Consider the following 18,897-nt stretch of genomic DNA (forward strand, 5'->3'; position numbering starts at 1 on the left):
GGGTGAAAGAGTTACTCTAAACAGGCTTTTACAGTTTATAGCGAGACCGGAATAGGGCTCCCTCCAAAGTATGCTTCAAGCAGCCGCGCCATCATTACTGTAGTCATTGTTGCAACATTGTTCCAGGATCAACAGTAAACCAATACTGCTCTGTGAAGACATGTGGAAGGTTTTCAGAGAACTAAATTCTAGTGTGGCCGAATGAAAACCCTCACACTCCTGTGGGCCGACATAATGCTGTGTTTTTTTGTCCTTACCAACGGGGGCACGCCCGTTCAGCCGCTGATGTGATAATTCCTGCCTTCAGTTCAGACTCAAAACCCTGCACCATCCCTCCCTCCTTCATCTCCCTCTCAGCAGAAAACAGCGGTTTAGGCAAAGCGGGGGGAAATGGCCCGTTTCCCGACAAACGGTCATAACCAAACAGCAATTTACTTGTCATGGCCGAGCATGGCAGTGAGCTAATGCACGCTGGACGTGGAAATAGCAGGAAGGAGTTAATTGAGAGACTCGGGGAAGGGGATGCCCCGTGTTTGAGAGCGTGGTCAGGTGCGCTGCTATCAGACAGCCTGCCCTTTGTTTGCAGACGGGCCTAATCTGTGCTGGTTATTTGATACTGTCTGTCATTTCCATGTTTGACAGTGTGGGACAATCATTTTAAACTCCAGACTAATTCCTGATCTTTCAATTAGACAAATTGCTTTCATACCAGGAGAGCTGAACTCTGCACCTGCTGCTCTTCAACAGAGCAACACACTTTACATAAAAGACCACAGGAGCACCTCTTATTATAAGTGTCCTAATACTGCTATTCCTTATTGCAAATAATTCCTTATTGCTGTAAATAACTATATATATGTATATATGTATATATATATATATATATATATATATATATATATATATATATATATATATATATATATATATATATATATATATATATATATATATATACATAGCTACTCAAATTGTAGTGGCTCTATGTGACAATTTATAGCAATTTACATGTATTAATCACTTTTTTATTGACCATATGTGAGCGGATTGTAATGTAAGTGTGTAATATAAGATATTAGAACTTCCCCATCTCCCACAGTTGCCTACACAAGACTGTGGACGATTGTTTGAAGTTATTTAATGCTGCTTGACTGTGGATTTCTTTGTGAAGGACTCTGATCGTTTTCTCCAATCAGGGGAATACCTTCTTTTCCTTTTCTTGTTGAGTGGAAGACGAGAATTTCGATAACACACCCATGTGGCTGGCTGCTGGCTAGTTTAACTTAAGATGGCCCCGCTTACGGTAAAAGAAAACTCCAGCTCCCAGGACTTAGAAGTTCTCAAAATAACACACTACAAACAAACCAAATGTGGGACAAAGGCTGTGTTTGTGTGCAACAATGTTGGACACGTAGTCTAGCTAATGTCTACTTAATAAAATACATTTCTTTTCTGCCCCTTAACTTATGCTTTGACATGGTTAATTCTGTAGTGGCCTTTTTTGTATGATTACATGATATTTTTTGGTGTGGAAAAATGGCTGATGCTAGCTTACTGCAAAGTGTGTGTTAAATGCTTGTCATTTCCGTCTCAGTTTCCGTACTGTGACAGGTGAACCTTTACCTTACCCACGTGTGGCTATAAAACACAGCACCTTGATGACAGTCCTCCCTGTTTTCTTCAAAGATATTGGATAAAAAACGAGATATGTCACTCATTTGTTTAATTCATACAAAAAAAAGAAGCATAAATGTGCTACGTGGCAGGCTATTTCTTTGCTAGTTGCAGTAACCTTCTACATTTTAACGCTTCGTTTTTTTGCACAAATTAATCAAACAAGATATATCATGTTAATTTGTGATCTTTAGAGGTGCTGCCGGGCGGTTCCTTATTTTGCTGGATGGAGCAAGCTGTTTCCCCTTTTCCAATTTTAAGGCTAGGCTAAACTAACCAGCTGCTGGCTGCATCCTCAAAAGTCAGGAACAACTTCTGGGAAAGAAAGTGAGCAGCCTATAAAAAAAAACGCCTTTCAGTTTCTTAACACTGCAAATCTTGCCAAAATGCAACCTAGGCTTTTTTTGTGAATGTGTATGAGTCAAACCTTCGTGTAAAAGCATAGTTACGAAGAAAGAGGCACTTTTAAGATTAACCGTATTTTCGTTTTTGTGTCAAACTCATTTTCAATGGGAGTGCTTGGGGCAAATTAGCGATAGCATCAAAATCGCTATTTTCAAAACACTAACGCTAACGTTAGTGTTATGCTAATGTGAGTTGTCCAAAAACTCTCTTTTTAGTAAACTCTGTGTACACAAACAATGTTCTCAATGCTCGTGTTCATGTGTAGAGATCCTGGTGATACTACGAGCAAAGTTTCATGTTGTGTCAAGCCTTCTTAGTGTTTTGAAAATAGCGATTTTGATGCTTTTGCTAATTTGCCCCAAGCACTCCCATTGAAAATTAGCTTGACCCGAAAACAAAAATATGGTAAATCTTAAAAGTGCCTCTTTTGTCGAAATCTATGCTTTTATACGAAGGTTTGACTCATATACATTCACAAGAAAAGCCTAAGATCATTTTGGCCAGAGTTTCACTTTGAAGTGTATATTTGCTCCTTTAATACTGGTCTTACTTGTCCCATGAAGCATCATGATTGTTTAGTAAGTCGTTAGATCCCAAATATGGTTGAAAACCACTGTTGAGTTAACCTTTTATCAGGCTGTCGATGATTAACCACGCTGTCCGTCCCCCCCACATTGTTAATTTGCTTGATAATGTGTCAACATAATCCTCTTGAAGGCGGTGGCTGAAACAACATGGAAACTGTGCTGATTCGACTTTGTAATAACACGGCGAGGGAAGTTTCTGGGCCGCTCCAGAGTGACTGACAGGCCGTAAAGGGAGAGAAACCTGAGCCTGAAGTCATTTGTTTCCAATCATGTGAAATGGCATCCTGAAACAGGAGAGAGACTCGGCAGAGAGTCAGGACGTGTAAATATACGCTGCCTTCATTAGATTAACATACACGGCACACACACACACACCAGACAAACACACGTGCATCAGTTATCTCCTGTTAATAGCTGCCATACACTCTCTCACAGATGCACACACACACACACACACACACACGGTCCTCATGCCCAGTCAGCTTCGTGCCCTCCAGCCTTCACTCAGATTTGGCTCGCCGAGTCTCCTGTGAAGGTTTATACTGGACGCTATTTTCTCTGCAAACTCAATAAAAGCTGGTTATTTATCAGGTCAGATTATGGGACGTGACTGAGCTCAGCTGTAAAGTTGAAAGTGAAACCAGCTGTGGCTGAAATTGAATTACACTGAGTGAGTAATGTGAAAAGCGAGGGCAGTTTAACAGTTATTAAGCGCTCTTCTACTGCCCCATCAAGTAGGCATACGCTGCTTAAACTACTTGCCTCAGGGATAGTGAAATTCCTCTCCTCTCATCTGCCCACCAAGGTCTCCCTTTTCTTTTCTTTTTTTTAATCTCAAAGACATCCTCTTTGCTGGAAACTCCGACAGGTTTGTTTTAAACGTGGGCCAAGACTGTGAGATCCTCTTCTGCTGTGATCAGAGGTCTCCAAGCATTAGATCACAGGAGTGATGACAGAACCAGGAGCCTCTGTGGATTTGCATGTTGATTTCTGTGTGTGTTTGTGTGTGTTTGTGTGTGTGTGTGTGTGTGTGTGTGTGTGTGTGTGCATACTGCTCGGCCACAAGTGAGTGCAGACACGGGTCACAGGGGCATTGCATCGGCATGTGCTCCCTGACAGGCCTCTGTCTTACAGGAGCAGAGGTTAGATGAGTGGAGGACAAACTGCTTTAACATGTGGCCTGGCACCTGGCCTGCATGTTTGTGAGTGTGTGTGTGTGTGTGTTTTGAAGTTTCCTCTGGGCCTCACACTCATGCCATTATCAGAGAACGTGTTAATGACTCAAACAGCTCTTGCACTCTGCCTCACACCTCACCTCTCTGTTTTCACCTTCACTCACTCATTCGGAAGTGAACACTCGCTGAAGCTGCGTGTTCGTGGACACGTGGTCTGATCTGTGTAGATTCAAAACAAAGCACTGCTGTTCTACAGCAATGTGCTTTTAATAGGTTAATGTGCGGTGTGCTCTTTATACTTCTACTTTATTTCTCAGAGAAATATTACGCTTCCTACGTACACTACTTTTATGGTTGGTTTACAAAATATGAAGCACTGGTTGAAGGCTGAACCACCAAAAGGATATAAATCCGTTACACAATATTAAAGTACTGCTCACATGTCAATGCATCAGTAATAATCCAATTATATAAAACTGACATTGAGGGCACTGCATTATGAATACTTTTTGTCGTATATGCTTGACAGAAAAACACCCTTGTTTTCAAGCTGCGTGACATTTTGATTGATTTAAAGTGAAAGTTCGACCAAAAAATTCTTTTTGGCCTCTCAAAATCCTTTCACGTTCATACTGATGAAAGTCAGGTCAAGTTCTGTGGCTTCACGGCAAAACAGTTTTGCAGCATTCTCCTAAATCAACTGAAGCAGGCTGGGACATTAACATGGCTCCATACAGCTCGTCCAGCATAATCCAAGTCTCCAGATCCCTAATTGATATGAAGATGTTATTTACACCCTTTTTTAAAGCAACATTTCATATACCTTTCTATTTCATTCATAAGAAACATTTTTTTTGCTGTGACCCTCCAGCTACACTACATTACATTGTGAGCTACATTACACCACTTTGCATCAGCATGAGGGGGAGTAAAACATGACTAAACTGTATGTTTTTGCCAGGTTTTTTTCCATTAAGAAGCAGGAGAATGCTCTCAGTCCATATAATCATTCAGTTTCCTTTAAAAATTCTCATCACCAAATTAATTTAGGCTGCCACTTTTTGTTAATGTAAGTGCATTTTGTTGTGAATATCCCAGTAATTTTACAAATTACGTACTTAAATCTGACTATATGTGCAGGACTTGTGGTGGAATATCTCTACAGTGTTGGCTCGCCCCTTTCCAACTGTTTGAGTTGCAGTATTAGAATACTATTTATATGTTAATACATCTGTGATTGTAGGCTGATGATATAATGTATACTAATCTAACAGTGATTGGTGTAATCTACATGGTGGTGATCCTTGATTACTTCTTCCATCACCGCTCCTGTGTGTGCTAAACCCACCGTGAGTTTAACTCAAAAGTCAGGTGACCAATCGTGCTTTACCAAGGCCTCTTAATGTAATCCACTTTCTCCACCCTTTTCTTGTTCAGCGGGTTGTTTGTTCTTCAATGGAGCTGTGTGTTTGAGTGCCGGGTGGCTGGAAGAAGCCTGTCAGCACTCAGCTCACAACCAACAAACACAACACACACTCTGACCCGGGCTGTCCATCACGCCCCCACTCCCAGAGAGAGGGTGTGTGTGCTAATTCCTTCCTCTGTCTGATGGACCTGAGGGCCACTCTACAGGTGCATGTGTGTGTGTGTATGTGTGTATGTGTGAAAGAGAGAGATAGAGAGAGAGAGAGAGAGAGAGTGAGAGAGCGAGAGAGAGAGAGAGAGAGAGAGAGAGAGAGGCACTCTCTGGCATTGGTTTAAGTTAATATGGACCTATAAATCAACCCTTATGGAACAAGAGATGTGAGATATTCTTTTCCTCTTTGCCCCGATCTCTGACAGAGGGATAGATCGTTCTTACCTCTTTTTGCTTCCTGTGTATGACAGGTTATCACTCCTGGGACAGATACAGCACAGAGTGGGAGAACAAGGAAAGAGATGGAGAGTGATTGAGTGAGAATGATGCTCCGTGGCTGATGTATCGGATGGCAGACGGGGGGGCTGGGTGACGGTACGGGGCGGAGAGAAAAGAGTGATTTAACGCTGGCCTGTACTCTCCTCTCCTCTTATCCCTGCCTCGCTTCTTTCATGTTTCAAGCCAGGGTCGACCCGCCTGCTGCCCCAGATGGTGCTGTCTGTCTGGGCTGCCCTCTACAGGATGTGCCCCCCTCACCCCCACGACTACAAACCTATACTCGCTTAATTGATTTCAGGGAGGGAAGGCCCTCTTTCTCTTCTGTTTCACACACCCACACACACACACGCACACACACACACACACACACACGCACACACACACACACACACACACACACACACACACACACACACACACACGGACAGCTTGCCAACAGCTAGTGCCCCCAGTGCACACACACATACACGCGGCTAGCACTGTGTGCTGTCAACGCTAATTCAATTTGAGACGCGGGAGTGTGACTAACAGCAGACCTGCAGAGTGTTTTACCATATGCACCACACACTCACACACACACACGCACACAAACTCCCAGCAGTCACTTCCACTGGTATAATAATAATGTAATTCCACAGGTATATTCCTATTAATAGCGCTCCTCTCTTCCTGTTTCTCTCATTATCAGGAGACCGTCATGTTGTCAACAACTACTGAGTGACACCTTATTAACCCTTCAACTTCACTTAGCCACAGTCCATTTACACATCCAGTATAGTGAGACACACTGTAGATATGTTACGTTACATCTGAAATAATAGCTGAAAGGTTGTACGTTAAACTAAAAAATACATTTTGGAAATGGATTTCATTTATGTGCTACTTTTCATGATAGAAACTTACATGTGGGAAAATAAAACCAAAAGTGATTTAACTTAGATTTTTTCTAGTAACGTTGCACTTAAACCAGTGATTCCTTTTCAAGACAAATAAAACAGATATCACATGCTAAAAGAATAAAGACTTATTTTTTTTGAATACTCACAACAAAAACACAGAACTATGCAAGACATGAACAAGGATCTATTGCCGTGCCAGAGCCTGCTGAAGCACAATGGTTGTTGTGCTACATGTTAACAGGCAATGTTGGGAAGTAAACAAGCATATTATTTCTTTTGTTTTTTCGCGATAGCAAGTTTGATCATAAGAAAACAACCTACATACAGAACACACACTGCTTTGTGGGCTGGGATTTGGGAGTCTCAAAGCACTTCAAGAACTTTAAAAGGAAATACTGATATCTTATTAATAACACACATTCGATAATATAATGTGTAACTGATTCATTGTCTCTGAAGTCATTTTTGTTTCTTTCCCTTCAAATTTTGTCATAATAGGAGGTGGTAATGCAACTTAACTCAGACTGTCACCTGCCTTAAAATGCAAAACTTCATGAGGGGTGATTCTTCTTTTTGTACGCTTCTGTACAGTTATGGTTACAGACTTTCTCTCCCCACACATGTATTTCAGTGTAATCAAATTTGCCAATAAAGAGACAAAACACATAATAAAGTTAAATTAAGCATTCTGTGTAGAAACTAAAGTATTGGACAAATTGAAAACTTGATTGTGAGAAAACATGGAGATGAAGATTCACATAAATCTTATGAAAATCCACCTGATGTTTATTGAGACAACCTGAGATAGCAGCGCCCTCCAGAGAGTCAAACCAGGAGGAGAAGGAGAGTCATATTAAGTGTTTTAGACTTCTGAAGCACATGGAGTAAATGAGAGCTCCTTTGTGTTTGATTTAGTCTAAGGAAGCAGTTGCCAATGTGAGATGATTAACTGTAACATTATAATGAAGCGTGGCAAAGATTCCACACCGCTTTCATGTGCGTAGACACAAAGACTTGGCCGACAGCCTCAATAAAGAATACAAGACAGGGCTACATGTTCATGTTCACGGGTTGTTTGACTGTAAGAGATATCAGGGTGGGTGATGGGGCGAGGTGAAATCTTAATGAAGCGTGCTCCTCAGAGCAGGGATGGATAGGGCCAGCTGTATAAGCTTGTGTGTGTGTGTGTGTGTGTGTGTGTGTGTGTGTGTGCGCACGAGACAGTTAAACTGATTAAAAGCAGCGTTAACACATCTGACAGGAAGCAATGGTCAAGAGGTGAGTGGAAACTGGGGAGAGCCTTGAGCTGGAACGATTAGACACACACTTATCAGCAGCAGCAGCAGCAGCAGATGGAGGCTGAGGAGAGCCCTGGGCAGCAGCGATTGGTCACACATGCCCGTCGATATCCGAGTAGAACCAATCAGCTCGGCTTCCTGTGTTTGACCTGACCCTTCACACGTAGTAATAGAATATTATACAAGGAGGGAGGCTGAGGAGGAAAAAGAAGACAGGGAGAGGAAAAAGAGGGAGAAAAAAAAGGGCCTGTGCTATTTTATTGAATGAAATTCTTCAAACTCCACCTCAAAGAGACGACGAGTCTCTTGACTGTCTACGCTCACAACTGACAATATGCTGGAACAGAAAGTGGTGGAACTGTGACAATAGTATAACCGTAAATGTAAGCCACAAAGCAAACTGTAAAAATTTCACAGTAGTGGTCAAAAGGTTACGTTCACTTGTAAAGAAAATGTTTATCATGGCAGTCTTCAGTTCTGGTGATTTTCTACAGCTCTCATTTTTCTGTGATGGAATGAGAAGAACACAAACTACGTTGTCACAGAAAACATTCATGAGGTTTGATTCAGTTATTGATTGTGATGTGATCAAATCTGCTGCCTCAAAAATAAACATACAGTAACATTAACAATCAATTTTGGTGGTTGTAGAAAGTTGTGTGAAATTTCCAAATTCGGTTTATTGCACTACAATGGGAAAGTCAGCATTGATCTGTCAATATAGTCACTTGGAGCCATTTCAAAGCAGTTGCAGGTCCAAAGATCAGCTGTACAAACACTTGTTTGTAAGTATAAGGTTCATGGCACAGTTGTGTTACTGCCACGATCAAGAAGAAACACAAACTATCACCTGCTGCTGAGAAAAACCTGGTCAGGATGGTCAAGAGTCAAACAAAAACCACCAAAAAGCAAGTCTGCAAATGAATTAGAAGCTGTTGGAAGACAGGTGTCAGTGTAGAAACGGCACCTTAAAGCTCAACTGCAGTTTGCTGCTGATCATACGGACAAAGAAAAAAAAACTGTGGGCCTGTTTTGCTGTCAGTGGATCTGCTGCTCGAAAGAAACTAAATGGAATAATGAAGGAGGATTACCTCCAAATTCTTCTGGAAAACTGAAAATCATCAGCCAGAAGATTGGGTCGTGGGTGCAGTTGGGTGTTTCGACAGGGCAGTGATCCCAAACACACATCAGAAGTGGTAAAGGAACGGCTGAATCAGGCTAAATTGAGGTTTTGGAATGGTGTTCCCAAGTCCTGACTTGAACCCCATGAAGATCACAGTCCATGCCAGGATGCCAAATTCAGCCAGAGGCCTGCCAGAAGCTTGTGGGCGGATATCAAAAGCACTGAATTGAGTTGAAAATGGCTAAGAGACATTTAACCAAATATTAGGATTACTGTATGTATATTTTTGAGCCAGCAGATTTGGTCACATTTCAGAAGATCTTTGATAAATTCATTACTGAACATAACATTTTGATTTTGTATTTTTTTTTGTGATGAAGTAGTTTGTGTTCCTCTCATTCCATCACAGAGAAATGAGATATGTAGAAATCACTGGAACTGAAAGCCGTGAATGTATGTCTAATTACTCTTGAGCATATCAGTAACACTTCATTTAGCAGGTTCGGTTTTTCAATGGTAAATTGGTGGTAATTTACAGGCAACATATCTATAATAATTTATTTCAAATTACCCTCAAATTTCCATGATAATTACCTCAAAATTAATTCTCAAGTCAATGATCATAATACTTAATATAAGTCAATTAGAGAGCCACTCAGTCAGATATAAAGTTTTCACTTCTTCCTATTTTTAACCTATTACAAGCAAGAAACATATATATTTTCAACTTATTTTTAAGTGGATCTTACTAAGTATAATAATTACTTAATAAATACCTTCCGTCTCTTTTAGAAGACCTATCAGTTCACACCTATACACTGTAAAAACGTTGATCTAATCAGAGATAAATGTTAAATATTTCAAGAAGAATTTCTACCTCACAAATATCAAAGTGTCATAAACAATGTATGATATTTAATGTAATAATGTCAAAGGTTGTATTATTTTTTTTTAGGTCCAAAACTTGAAAGAGGATGTACAGTCTACAGTATGATAAAAAAAAATCAAATCCTCTATTGTATCAAACTTCAGGATGTTTATCCATCCATCGTCTGTAACTGCTTTATCCCTTTCATGGGGTCGTGGGGTTTTTGCTGGAGCCAATCCCAGCTGTCTCTGGACGAGGACAGGGTACACCCTGGACAAGTTGCCAGCTCATTGCAGGGCCCTCACTGATGGCAGAGGCCGCCATGCAAGGTGCCAATCAGGAGCACTTTAGGGTTCAGTATCTTGCTCAAGGACACATCAACATGCAGCTCAGCTCAGCCCGTAGCTGGGATTTCAACCAGCGACCTTCCGATCACTTGCCGACCTGCTCTACCTGCTGAGCTACAGCCGCACCCAACTTCAGAATGTTTTCGCATGAAATTATAAACTGGAACAGTAAATCTCAAAGTGTGGGCTGAGGCTCACTGGATGAGGGCCACGAGAGGTAATTTACAATGAATACATTAAAGCTTTTAAATTTAAATTTTGTAATTTTGACATAACCATAAATTTTTTATATATATTCATTCAATATTTACATTTCAAAAAAGTAATCAGACCTGATAAATGGGAAATGACTGGGAATACTAACTGCATGTGTTGAAAGATACGCAGGTGTACCTGTATGTGGACGGATCACTAATATGCACTGCATGGCTTGGGATCGCATCCACACAGAATGTTCTGTTCATGGAACTGAAATTAAAATTCGGTGTGAAATAGTTCATCTTTGTCTTGTGTGTAAAGTAGAGTTTAGGTTAAAAGTTTGGTTTTGCCAGCGGATGATTTTCCAGTTATAAATAGGGCTGAGAAGTTCTTAAGTTCTGTAATGGATGTCGTAGAGATAAAACACTGCTGTTCAGCAACATGTATAGGATCTTTTCCTGTCTCCTGTCCCAGTTCATGACAAACTGTTTGGACTGTTCATATCCCATCAGTGAGTCACGTAAGTCAAACCGATCCCCATTGTTGTAATTAGAGCTTCTTCACAGAGCCAGAGTGTGTGTGGCTCTCGCCAGCTCTCCCCCCATGCAGATGCAGACAGGTCAGCCAGGACAGGACCACGGGCCCACCGGATCCCTGCCTGTCAGCAACTACCACTCCTCCAGGAGCGTGGAAGAAAGCCACTAGGTATCAACACCTGACACACAGATATACAACACAAGTCCCACCCCCCCGAGCACTGATAATACAGGAGCTGTCTGCAGCACATCTGGAAGAAGCATCCCAACATATGTGTTGAGATGCACAAAGCACAAAGAAAGACAGGCCATGAAAGACTCTCCCAGCTTTAATCATACTCCAAGAGATGGCCACTGATGGTTAAAAATAGAATGAAAACAAAACTTACCAAACAGACTGTGTGGCTCTGACAGCAGAGGGACGTGGAATTTTAATTTCAGGTGATCTGACTCCTGGAAGAAATGACTGACAGCTGTGGGATCACTGGGGTCAGTGTTCTTTGGATAACTCTAACGTCTGAGTACTTGAACAAGTATGTGCCTAATAGGCAAAATAGAGACTTGCGTCAGTCTGGGGGCACTGATGATGATTGTGAATGTAGTTAAGTGTGTGCTGATGATGATTAGGAAAGACACAAAAAGGGTCAGAGGTGGCTGAGTGTCACTCTGGAGGACTCCCATCAGCCACGGGTCTGCATGTACGTTCATGTATAGATATGTGTGTGTGCCTGGACAGCACCTGTAATGGCTCCCAGCTGAGTCTTGCCTTCCCCCTGGAATATGGTGAATTGTGTGTGTGTGTATGTATGTGTGTGTGTGTGTGTGTGTGTGTGTGTGTGTGTAATGAGTCACTGGCATGCGAACGGCAGAAGGCCGCTTCCTCTACAGGTGACACCTTTGACCTCTCATCTGTTCCCTGTTGGAGGAGAGAGAGAGGAGGGGTGCGATGGAAAAAGGAGGGACACAGAGGTATGCAGGGATGCATTCTTTACCCAAAACACAGCAATCAACTGACCTGAAAATATGACAAGTAGAGCATGTTAAAAACCCTTTAAATCTTTGCATATAAGTGTGAGGTGAGCCACTATGGTGGTTACTGCTACATGCAGAAAATTACAAATATTCCAGCTTTCCCCAAAGGCAAACATTCATTATGAGCCATGTTTTTTGGGTAAAATATAAAAAAGTTAAGTTGCAGAATTTAACATAAATGGACAAAGCCTCAGTACTACAGGTCGCTCCACATCCTCAGTCATGCACAACAGTTACAACACAAGAATGCTCTTAGCAGTACTCAGCCAGTCAGTACATAAATAAATACATAAATATATTACTCTTTGCATTTTATACACAGTATATATTGGAGTGAGGTATTTTTAACCATTGAACAGCACACTATAGTGTTTTCTTTTTGTTTTGTTTTTACAATTTGCTTAGAAAATGCCTTTCAGGAACAAGGTGTGCCACCTTAAAATAAAAAACAAAAACATACCAGCTCAGTAGTGTCTCAGGCCCAAACAGAATCTGCAGACTTTCTTTTTTCCTCTTTTAAGATTAAGACAACAGCAAAACTAAGCAAAAAAAAAAAATTAAAACAAGCTCAAATCTGCTGCTTAAGTATGCTGAAATAAATATTCACTACATTTCAGTTCAGACCTTTGAATATGACTATGTTATATCGCCTCCAACATGAGTAACATCTGCCTCCTCAGGTAGAATGTAAACATTCTACAAGTCATTGGAAAATTAATTTGCCTCATTTCCTCGCCTAATTTTTGACATTACTCCAGTAAGTTTGTTCTTAAGTAGCTGAAACACAATGTCAATAACACAAAGACTTTCATGTGTGTGAGAGTTGTGAGTTTTTAAGAGCAGCATCTCTTTGTTCAATATCTGCAATAAATCTGCGGATGTGTCTTGTTCCCAGCTAATAAATAATTTGAATATATGTTAAATGTGAGTGCACAATTGAACATTAACACGGAAGGACTGCACGTGATAAAGTTAGAACCAGGATGTAATTCAAATTTCTTTCCTCTTCTTCAATTCTCACTAAAGAACAAACCAGGAACACAGAGGAGGGCACAGAGCTCGCAGGCACGTGGCACATTTTCTTCTTCCTGTCTCTTCTTTCTTCTCCTGCTCGTCTCCCTCCTCCTGATCTTGTCATTTTTCTGCCTCATTATGAGACCTGGCCTCGCAGTCTGGACAGCCTCTGAGAGAGCTCATCCTGATAACGATACAAAACAGGTAAAGTAAGGTGACATGACGAACTACCAGCTAAGATCAAGCCAAAGATTGAATTGTGCTGTTCTTAGAAACAGTTCAGGCAGTCCAGAATATTTTCCTCTTCACTTGTGTCAATTTTAAAACAGTACTACTTAAGTACTAGTTGCTAGGATCTTGCAAAACTTAGAAACCCCTTTTTCAGTTCAGATTGCACCGCAAATCAGAAATAAAAACATTCATAAATGAGGCAGTTGGGGTATTGGTATTTACAGTAAAGATTGTCAATCAATCCTTGCTGCCTCGGGAGCTGAAAGCAAAAAGTTTGTAGTTATGTCCTTCAAAAACAGCGGCTGTGGTTGGCTTGAATTACGTTGGTTACAATGCATTCCACTGGTGAGTTGTCATAATGGAAAACATATCAAAACATCTTCAAGAACAGCTCGAGCACTTCCTGCCACGTAATCCACCTTTCTGCTGTCGATCTAAATGATTTCAACGTTCTAAACAGTCATTGTTTAGGTAAAAAAAAGGCTAAAAATACTGCACTGTGGTGCTGTATCAATCTCAGTGACGCTCCACAGCGTGTCTTTGAGCCATTTTTGAAACTGATTGTTTTGAATAAGTGGGGCACAGTGGAGAGATGTACTGAGCTGCACGAGTGTTCTCATGAGTTTCTGTGGATATTTAAATATTTTTGTTCGTTATGGAAACTCGTCAATACACACTATGCATGACTCCAGCTGACCACAGCCGCTTTTCCAAACAACAAATGTCCTCGATCGTACAGGAGTTGACTTTTTTTTTTTTACTGGTGTACCACTTTAACTTTTCATGTGGGTAACAAAACTTGATGTGTACCAGTGAGACTGCCAAAAGGCAATAAGGATAGTGTGTGAATTCTTTCTCTGGGAAGTAAAACACCAAAAATAGTGACAGCATAACGATAAGAGTGGATGAGTTACCTGCTCTGATGATGCAACTGATGAAGCCAGTGTGGAAGACTGGCCTGGAGGGAGCTCCAGGTTAAGATCCAACCTATGAAAAAAAAAAAAGAAAAACATACAGGAACAGTTTTGTTATAGTTTCTTCTTGGTTACTTCACTCTTACAGAGAAACGACAACGAAAAGACAGCTTCTTTAAAATGGTTGAATTAATCTTAATGGGCTTTTTGTATAAACAGTGAAAGAGGTTTGTTTCAAGATTTTTTCATGAAAATCATTTAAATAAAGCTTTTAGTACAAATTATTCTGTGTCCTACTTACTGAAGGTTAATGTGTCTATTTTAACAAGTAGACGTATGTTATTAATTCACACCATTTATATTAAGCCTTTATCAATGCTTTTATTTTTACTGTTTACATTTTCAAACTGTTTAAAGATACAGGCCATACTCACCCTGCTTCATCAGCCATTTCATGCAACAGCATATCCACTTCACTCTAGGGACCAAGCAAATAATTATTTTAAGCATTTAGAGGATTAAGTGTTTGAGTTATTGCTCAGGTTAAAACTGCAATATGAAAGAACTGGTTCTGTTGAACTCTAGCTAACAGGTTTAGGTTTTTAAAACAGCACCTCTGGTGCGCAGGTGGTCGAGTGGTTAGAGCGCATGCCATAAGTGCAGCCGACCCCAGTTCGATTCCAGCCGGAGGTCCTTTGCTACATGTCACATCCCCCCCTCTCTCCCACATTTCCTATCTGTCTACTGCTTAATAAAGGTGTCTATGCCATAAAAAAAACAGCACCTCTGCTCTGCCAGATTCTTCTTTTATAAATAAAGGTTAAAAGATGCAATAAGTAGGAATTAGCCACCTATCAAATTCATTCTCCAAACTAATAGAGGGCGGCATAACACCAATTAGCTGACTCTGCCTGAACTGGGTGCTCTAAGCATCGGCGTTGGAGTCTTGGTGTTGTTCACTATTGAACTATTACCTCTTGAGGTACATTACAAAGCGGTTAGGTGCTAGTTGTTTAGCATTCAAACGTCAATAGATATCTAACACAATACACAGACGTCTTTGACAAAACACCAAAGGTATATTTCTTCACTTTCTGTTGATAATGCTTTAAACAAAAATTCTTACATATAGCACCTTTAATACTGCCTACATATATGAACACGGTAGCTTAGTTTCCCCTGGTTTGAGAGGAGAGCACTTATTACCTGAGGTGTTGTCAGAGTGGTGGTGCTGCCCATTGTGTCTTCCATCTGAGCCGTCTGAACGTCAAGAGTTTCAAATTGGTTTTCAAACTTGTCCATTAATGCAGAGATCTGTAGAGAAAGACAGACAGACATAACGACATTTCAGAAATCTTATTAATTCATTTTTTGCTTGACTGTGTTAGTCCGTCTGCATTCATGTCAGCGTTTTACCTTTTCCAAGTTCATGCTTTTCAGCGTAGCATCCATAGATTTGACCACTCCAGACATGGATTTAGATACCTGGACAAAAAACACATCAAACAATGTGCTGAAGCCTCCGTAGCCTTCTGATTCTTGTACTGGTGTTATCATTTGTGATTCAAAACAGGATCAGTGCAGTCAGGGAGATGGCTCCAAAACCTGAAGTGTTGTATCCTGATTCTTCCACTAGGTGTCACTTTCACCTTTTTAACTAAACACTTTGTCATGAGTACCTCTCATTACTTATATTTAAAGGATGACATTCGCTGAGAATTAATCTTGTTAAGACCAACCTACCAATAGTTGACTAAATTGGAATAAAGGGGTTTATTATTAACACTATTGTGTTAATGTTTTATGAGACAGCAGCATTATAACACACAGAAGCTCTAAGAGGTGTTTTTCAGCAATACCGCCTAACACTGTGCTTCCATTTCTATAGACACTATTATTTTCTATTCCATTAAATAATGCCTTTCCTTCCGTAAACCTGAATTAAAGCAATTTAAAGAGGCTGTTACTCTCATAAGAGCGACAAGCTAAAAGCCTAAGTCTGAAGCACATATAATGACACTACATAATTGGCAGCTTTTTGTTTGCTTGTCTGCTAGTCTTTTCTGCTCACTCTCACTCCCTCCCTCGCCTTTATGTGGGACTTTTGACTGAGTGGATCTTACCCAGAGACTACTTTGCCTTTTTTTTTTTACCCTGATATGGTGACACTCTGCAGCTCTTCACATTCTGAAATAAGACATTTTAAAAGCGTTCAACATGTACACTTTGACAACTACATGCACAGTAAAATTTCTGGTAAATATACATACCCATATCTACCACAGTGGTATAACACATGTATACCAGAATAACTGCAATCTGGGAAAAGCTTTCTACATCTTTGTCAGTGAATACGGGGGGGGGGGGGGGGTTATAACCTATAGGTTATCAAAAGTGTCAAAACCTAGATTCATTCTGATACCATGTGTTTAAAATATGTATTTGCATTTCAATGGTACTGAAACTAGAGACAAAACAGATCTACAATCAGATTTTGAACAAGGACTACATATTGCAAATGTGTATGCTGTTTGGTGACTTGCTTTCCATCAACCTGTTCGCAGGCTGTAAACTACAGAATAAATACATTTAAAATGTATCCTATTTTGTGTGCCCAGGGCTATTTTTCTTTATGCCATTGTGTTAAATGAGTTATCAAGTATTGTTTGTTTTCTATCAGTACCGTATCACTGTTAAAAATTATGGCATTGTGATGAGTTTAGCAGGCCATAATTCTAAAGATATCTACCAAGAAGGTGGGAAGAGGTTAGGTTAATATAGCGATGGCTACTGGGTCTGCTGTTTCTCAGAAAACAGCAGGGTGCCACTGTACGTAAGGGGTAAAAATGTTGAAAGATGTCGCATCTCACCCTCAATTCTGTTCTTCTTTTCTTACTGTTAAAATCAAATTTTGGGCATGCCCCCAAAATACCAAAAAGACTAACAAGTAAAAATATTTTGGTTAAAAGAGGGTATCTTGATAAATAGATGTGTGTCTGCAGTACAGTAATATGTTTGACATGTTTGTCTCTGGTTGTCCTACTTGCTTTACCTAGCACCAGAGAGCAAGACCTGCAGTCCTGACCTGGTTCATGGTGACAGCAGTCTGGACCCTGGAGGCCACAGCATCCACACGTGCACTCATCCTCAAGAAGTTAATGGACTGATGCTTCTGACGGATGGCATTCTCTGCATGGATCCTGGCTGCCTCCATATTGCCCTTCTGGACAGCCTGAGGAACAAATGAAAGAGACGTACAGACTATAGCTGCACTATAACCCATCCTTTTCCTAATTCCCGGTCTCTTGAATAATTTCAATTCAACAAGCCAACCTGCTTCACTTTAGTCTTCTCTGCCTTTTCTTCTTTGTCACATTTCTTGGAGTTGCGATGTAGTTCTTTGGCAGCAAACTTGAGGTTGAACAAGTGTTCTGTATGGCCAGTCAAGGCACGGCTTATTTCAGGAATAATTCTATATTGGCATTATAATATATATACCGATTATAAACTGAAGCACCCAAAGGGACAGAGCTAACTCAACCCAAAATGTTGTAAATATGACAAATATTGTTCATAAACAAAGTGAGAATGGAACAAAAAAGTGATGGAATTCGTTAGTAGAGCTAGCTAGCTCGGCATCGTTTTCCTCCATCAATTGAATGACTGGGCAGAAGTTACAAGCTAAAGCATGTCAGGACTAGCTACTAAAATGAGCTTACATTTGACCAGCTACTGCTACTACTAGGTCTACCGTTATGTACTACATGTTAGACAACACAATGAAGGATACTCTCCATATTCGACATGATAATGGTCTCTGGCTGAGACAAAATAAAACCCAGTCCGCTCTCACACAGCTACACAGTAGCATCCAGCCACACACTAGTGCTTGTTTTGATTTTTTTTTCAAGCTAGCGCACGTACGTCGCTGTGACGAGGCGAGAGCTCTCACTTGTTCGTACTTCCGCATTCGCCTGAAAAGCGGTTAAGCATATTTTGCTCTCATATTAGAGTAACACGACTCTGTCAAGATTACAAAAAAGAATGTATTTTCCTTCTTGGGAGCTTTAGTTATTTATTCTGTGGATAACGTCTTTGTAAAAGGCTAAATGGTGAAAATGAGGCTGTTCTGACGTGACGCATGCGCAGTGCGTTATGTTGAAGCCGCACTGATTTCACAAATTTCGCTTCATAAGTTGTTTTGTAATTGTTGTTGGTTTTTTTTGTTTTATCTCTATACCTATACATCTATGGGCTTATTATAAAATAATAATAAATATATAACATATTTTAGACAAATGTATGATATGATATGATTTTCTCAACCTTACTGTATAAATACATCGATTCTCTGGATCTCCCATTCATATGTGGTCATACCATCACTTATTAACTATCTTGACATCTCTTGATCCCTGACTACATCAGCTACTTCTGTCCACTTCCATCTTCGTCACACCGTCACGATTTTTGCATGGCGTGCTCGCGCCTCCTACGTCACGACTGTTCGAGGAGTGGACGGGCACGCGTGTCCAAAGCAGACAAGTTCCATCCAGGCTAAAAATAGTTTGTACCCGGTATCGGTAGGTTGTGGTACACGTCTAATGACGTCATTTGTGCTTTTTTGGTGAGGGGGTAAATTGACCTTTTCTACTGAGCCGTTCGCTGTTTGCCTTCAACG

The 18,897-nt window shown here is 40.5% G+C and overlaps 1 protein-coding gene across 1 annotated transcript; it reads right to left on the reverse strand.

The window, feature by feature from the left end:
- Nucleotides 1–11,338: 11,338 nt before the first annotated feature.
- On the reverse strand, nucleotides 11,339–18,166 carry LOC115568241 (charged multivesicular body protein 1b-1-like). Its single transcript, XM_030395351.1, has 8 exons — nucleotides 18,007–18,166; nucleotides 17,550–17,647; nucleotides 17,302–17,448; nucleotides 15,633–15,701; nucleotides 15,423–15,530; nucleotides 14,651–14,694; nucleotides 14,217–14,289; nucleotides 11,339–13,255 (listed from the first exon to the last, which is right to left on the reverse strand). Exons 1-8 carry the CDS (start codon nucleotides 18,020–18,022, stop codon nucleotides 13,208–13,210), a joined length of 603 nt encoding a protein of 200 aa, XP_030251211.1. The 5' UTR covers nucleotides 18,023–18,166; the 3' UTR covers nucleotides 11,339–13,207.
- Nucleotides 18,167–18,897: the final 731 nt, after the last annotated feature.

The sequence above is a fragment of the Sparus aurata genome, chromosome 18 (genome assembly GCF_900880675.1).
Source record: "Sparus aurata chromosome 18, fSpaAur1.1, whole genome shotgun sequence".
NCBI lineage: Eukaryota > Metazoa > Chordata > Actinopteri > Spariformes > Sparidae > Sparus > Sparus aurata.

Excerpts from the sequence above, each read along its gene's own strand:
- LOC115568241 (XM_030395351.1), bottom strand. Across the intron at positions 14,695-15,422 it reads CCACTCTGACAACACCTCAG|AGTGAAGTGGATATGCTGTT; the intron begins GTAATAAGTGCT and ends CTTGGTCCCTAG. Across the intron at positions 14,290-14,650 it reads GAAATGGCTGATGAAGCAGG|GTTGGATCTTAACCTGGAGC; the intron begins GTGAGTATGGCC and ends TTTTTTTCATAG.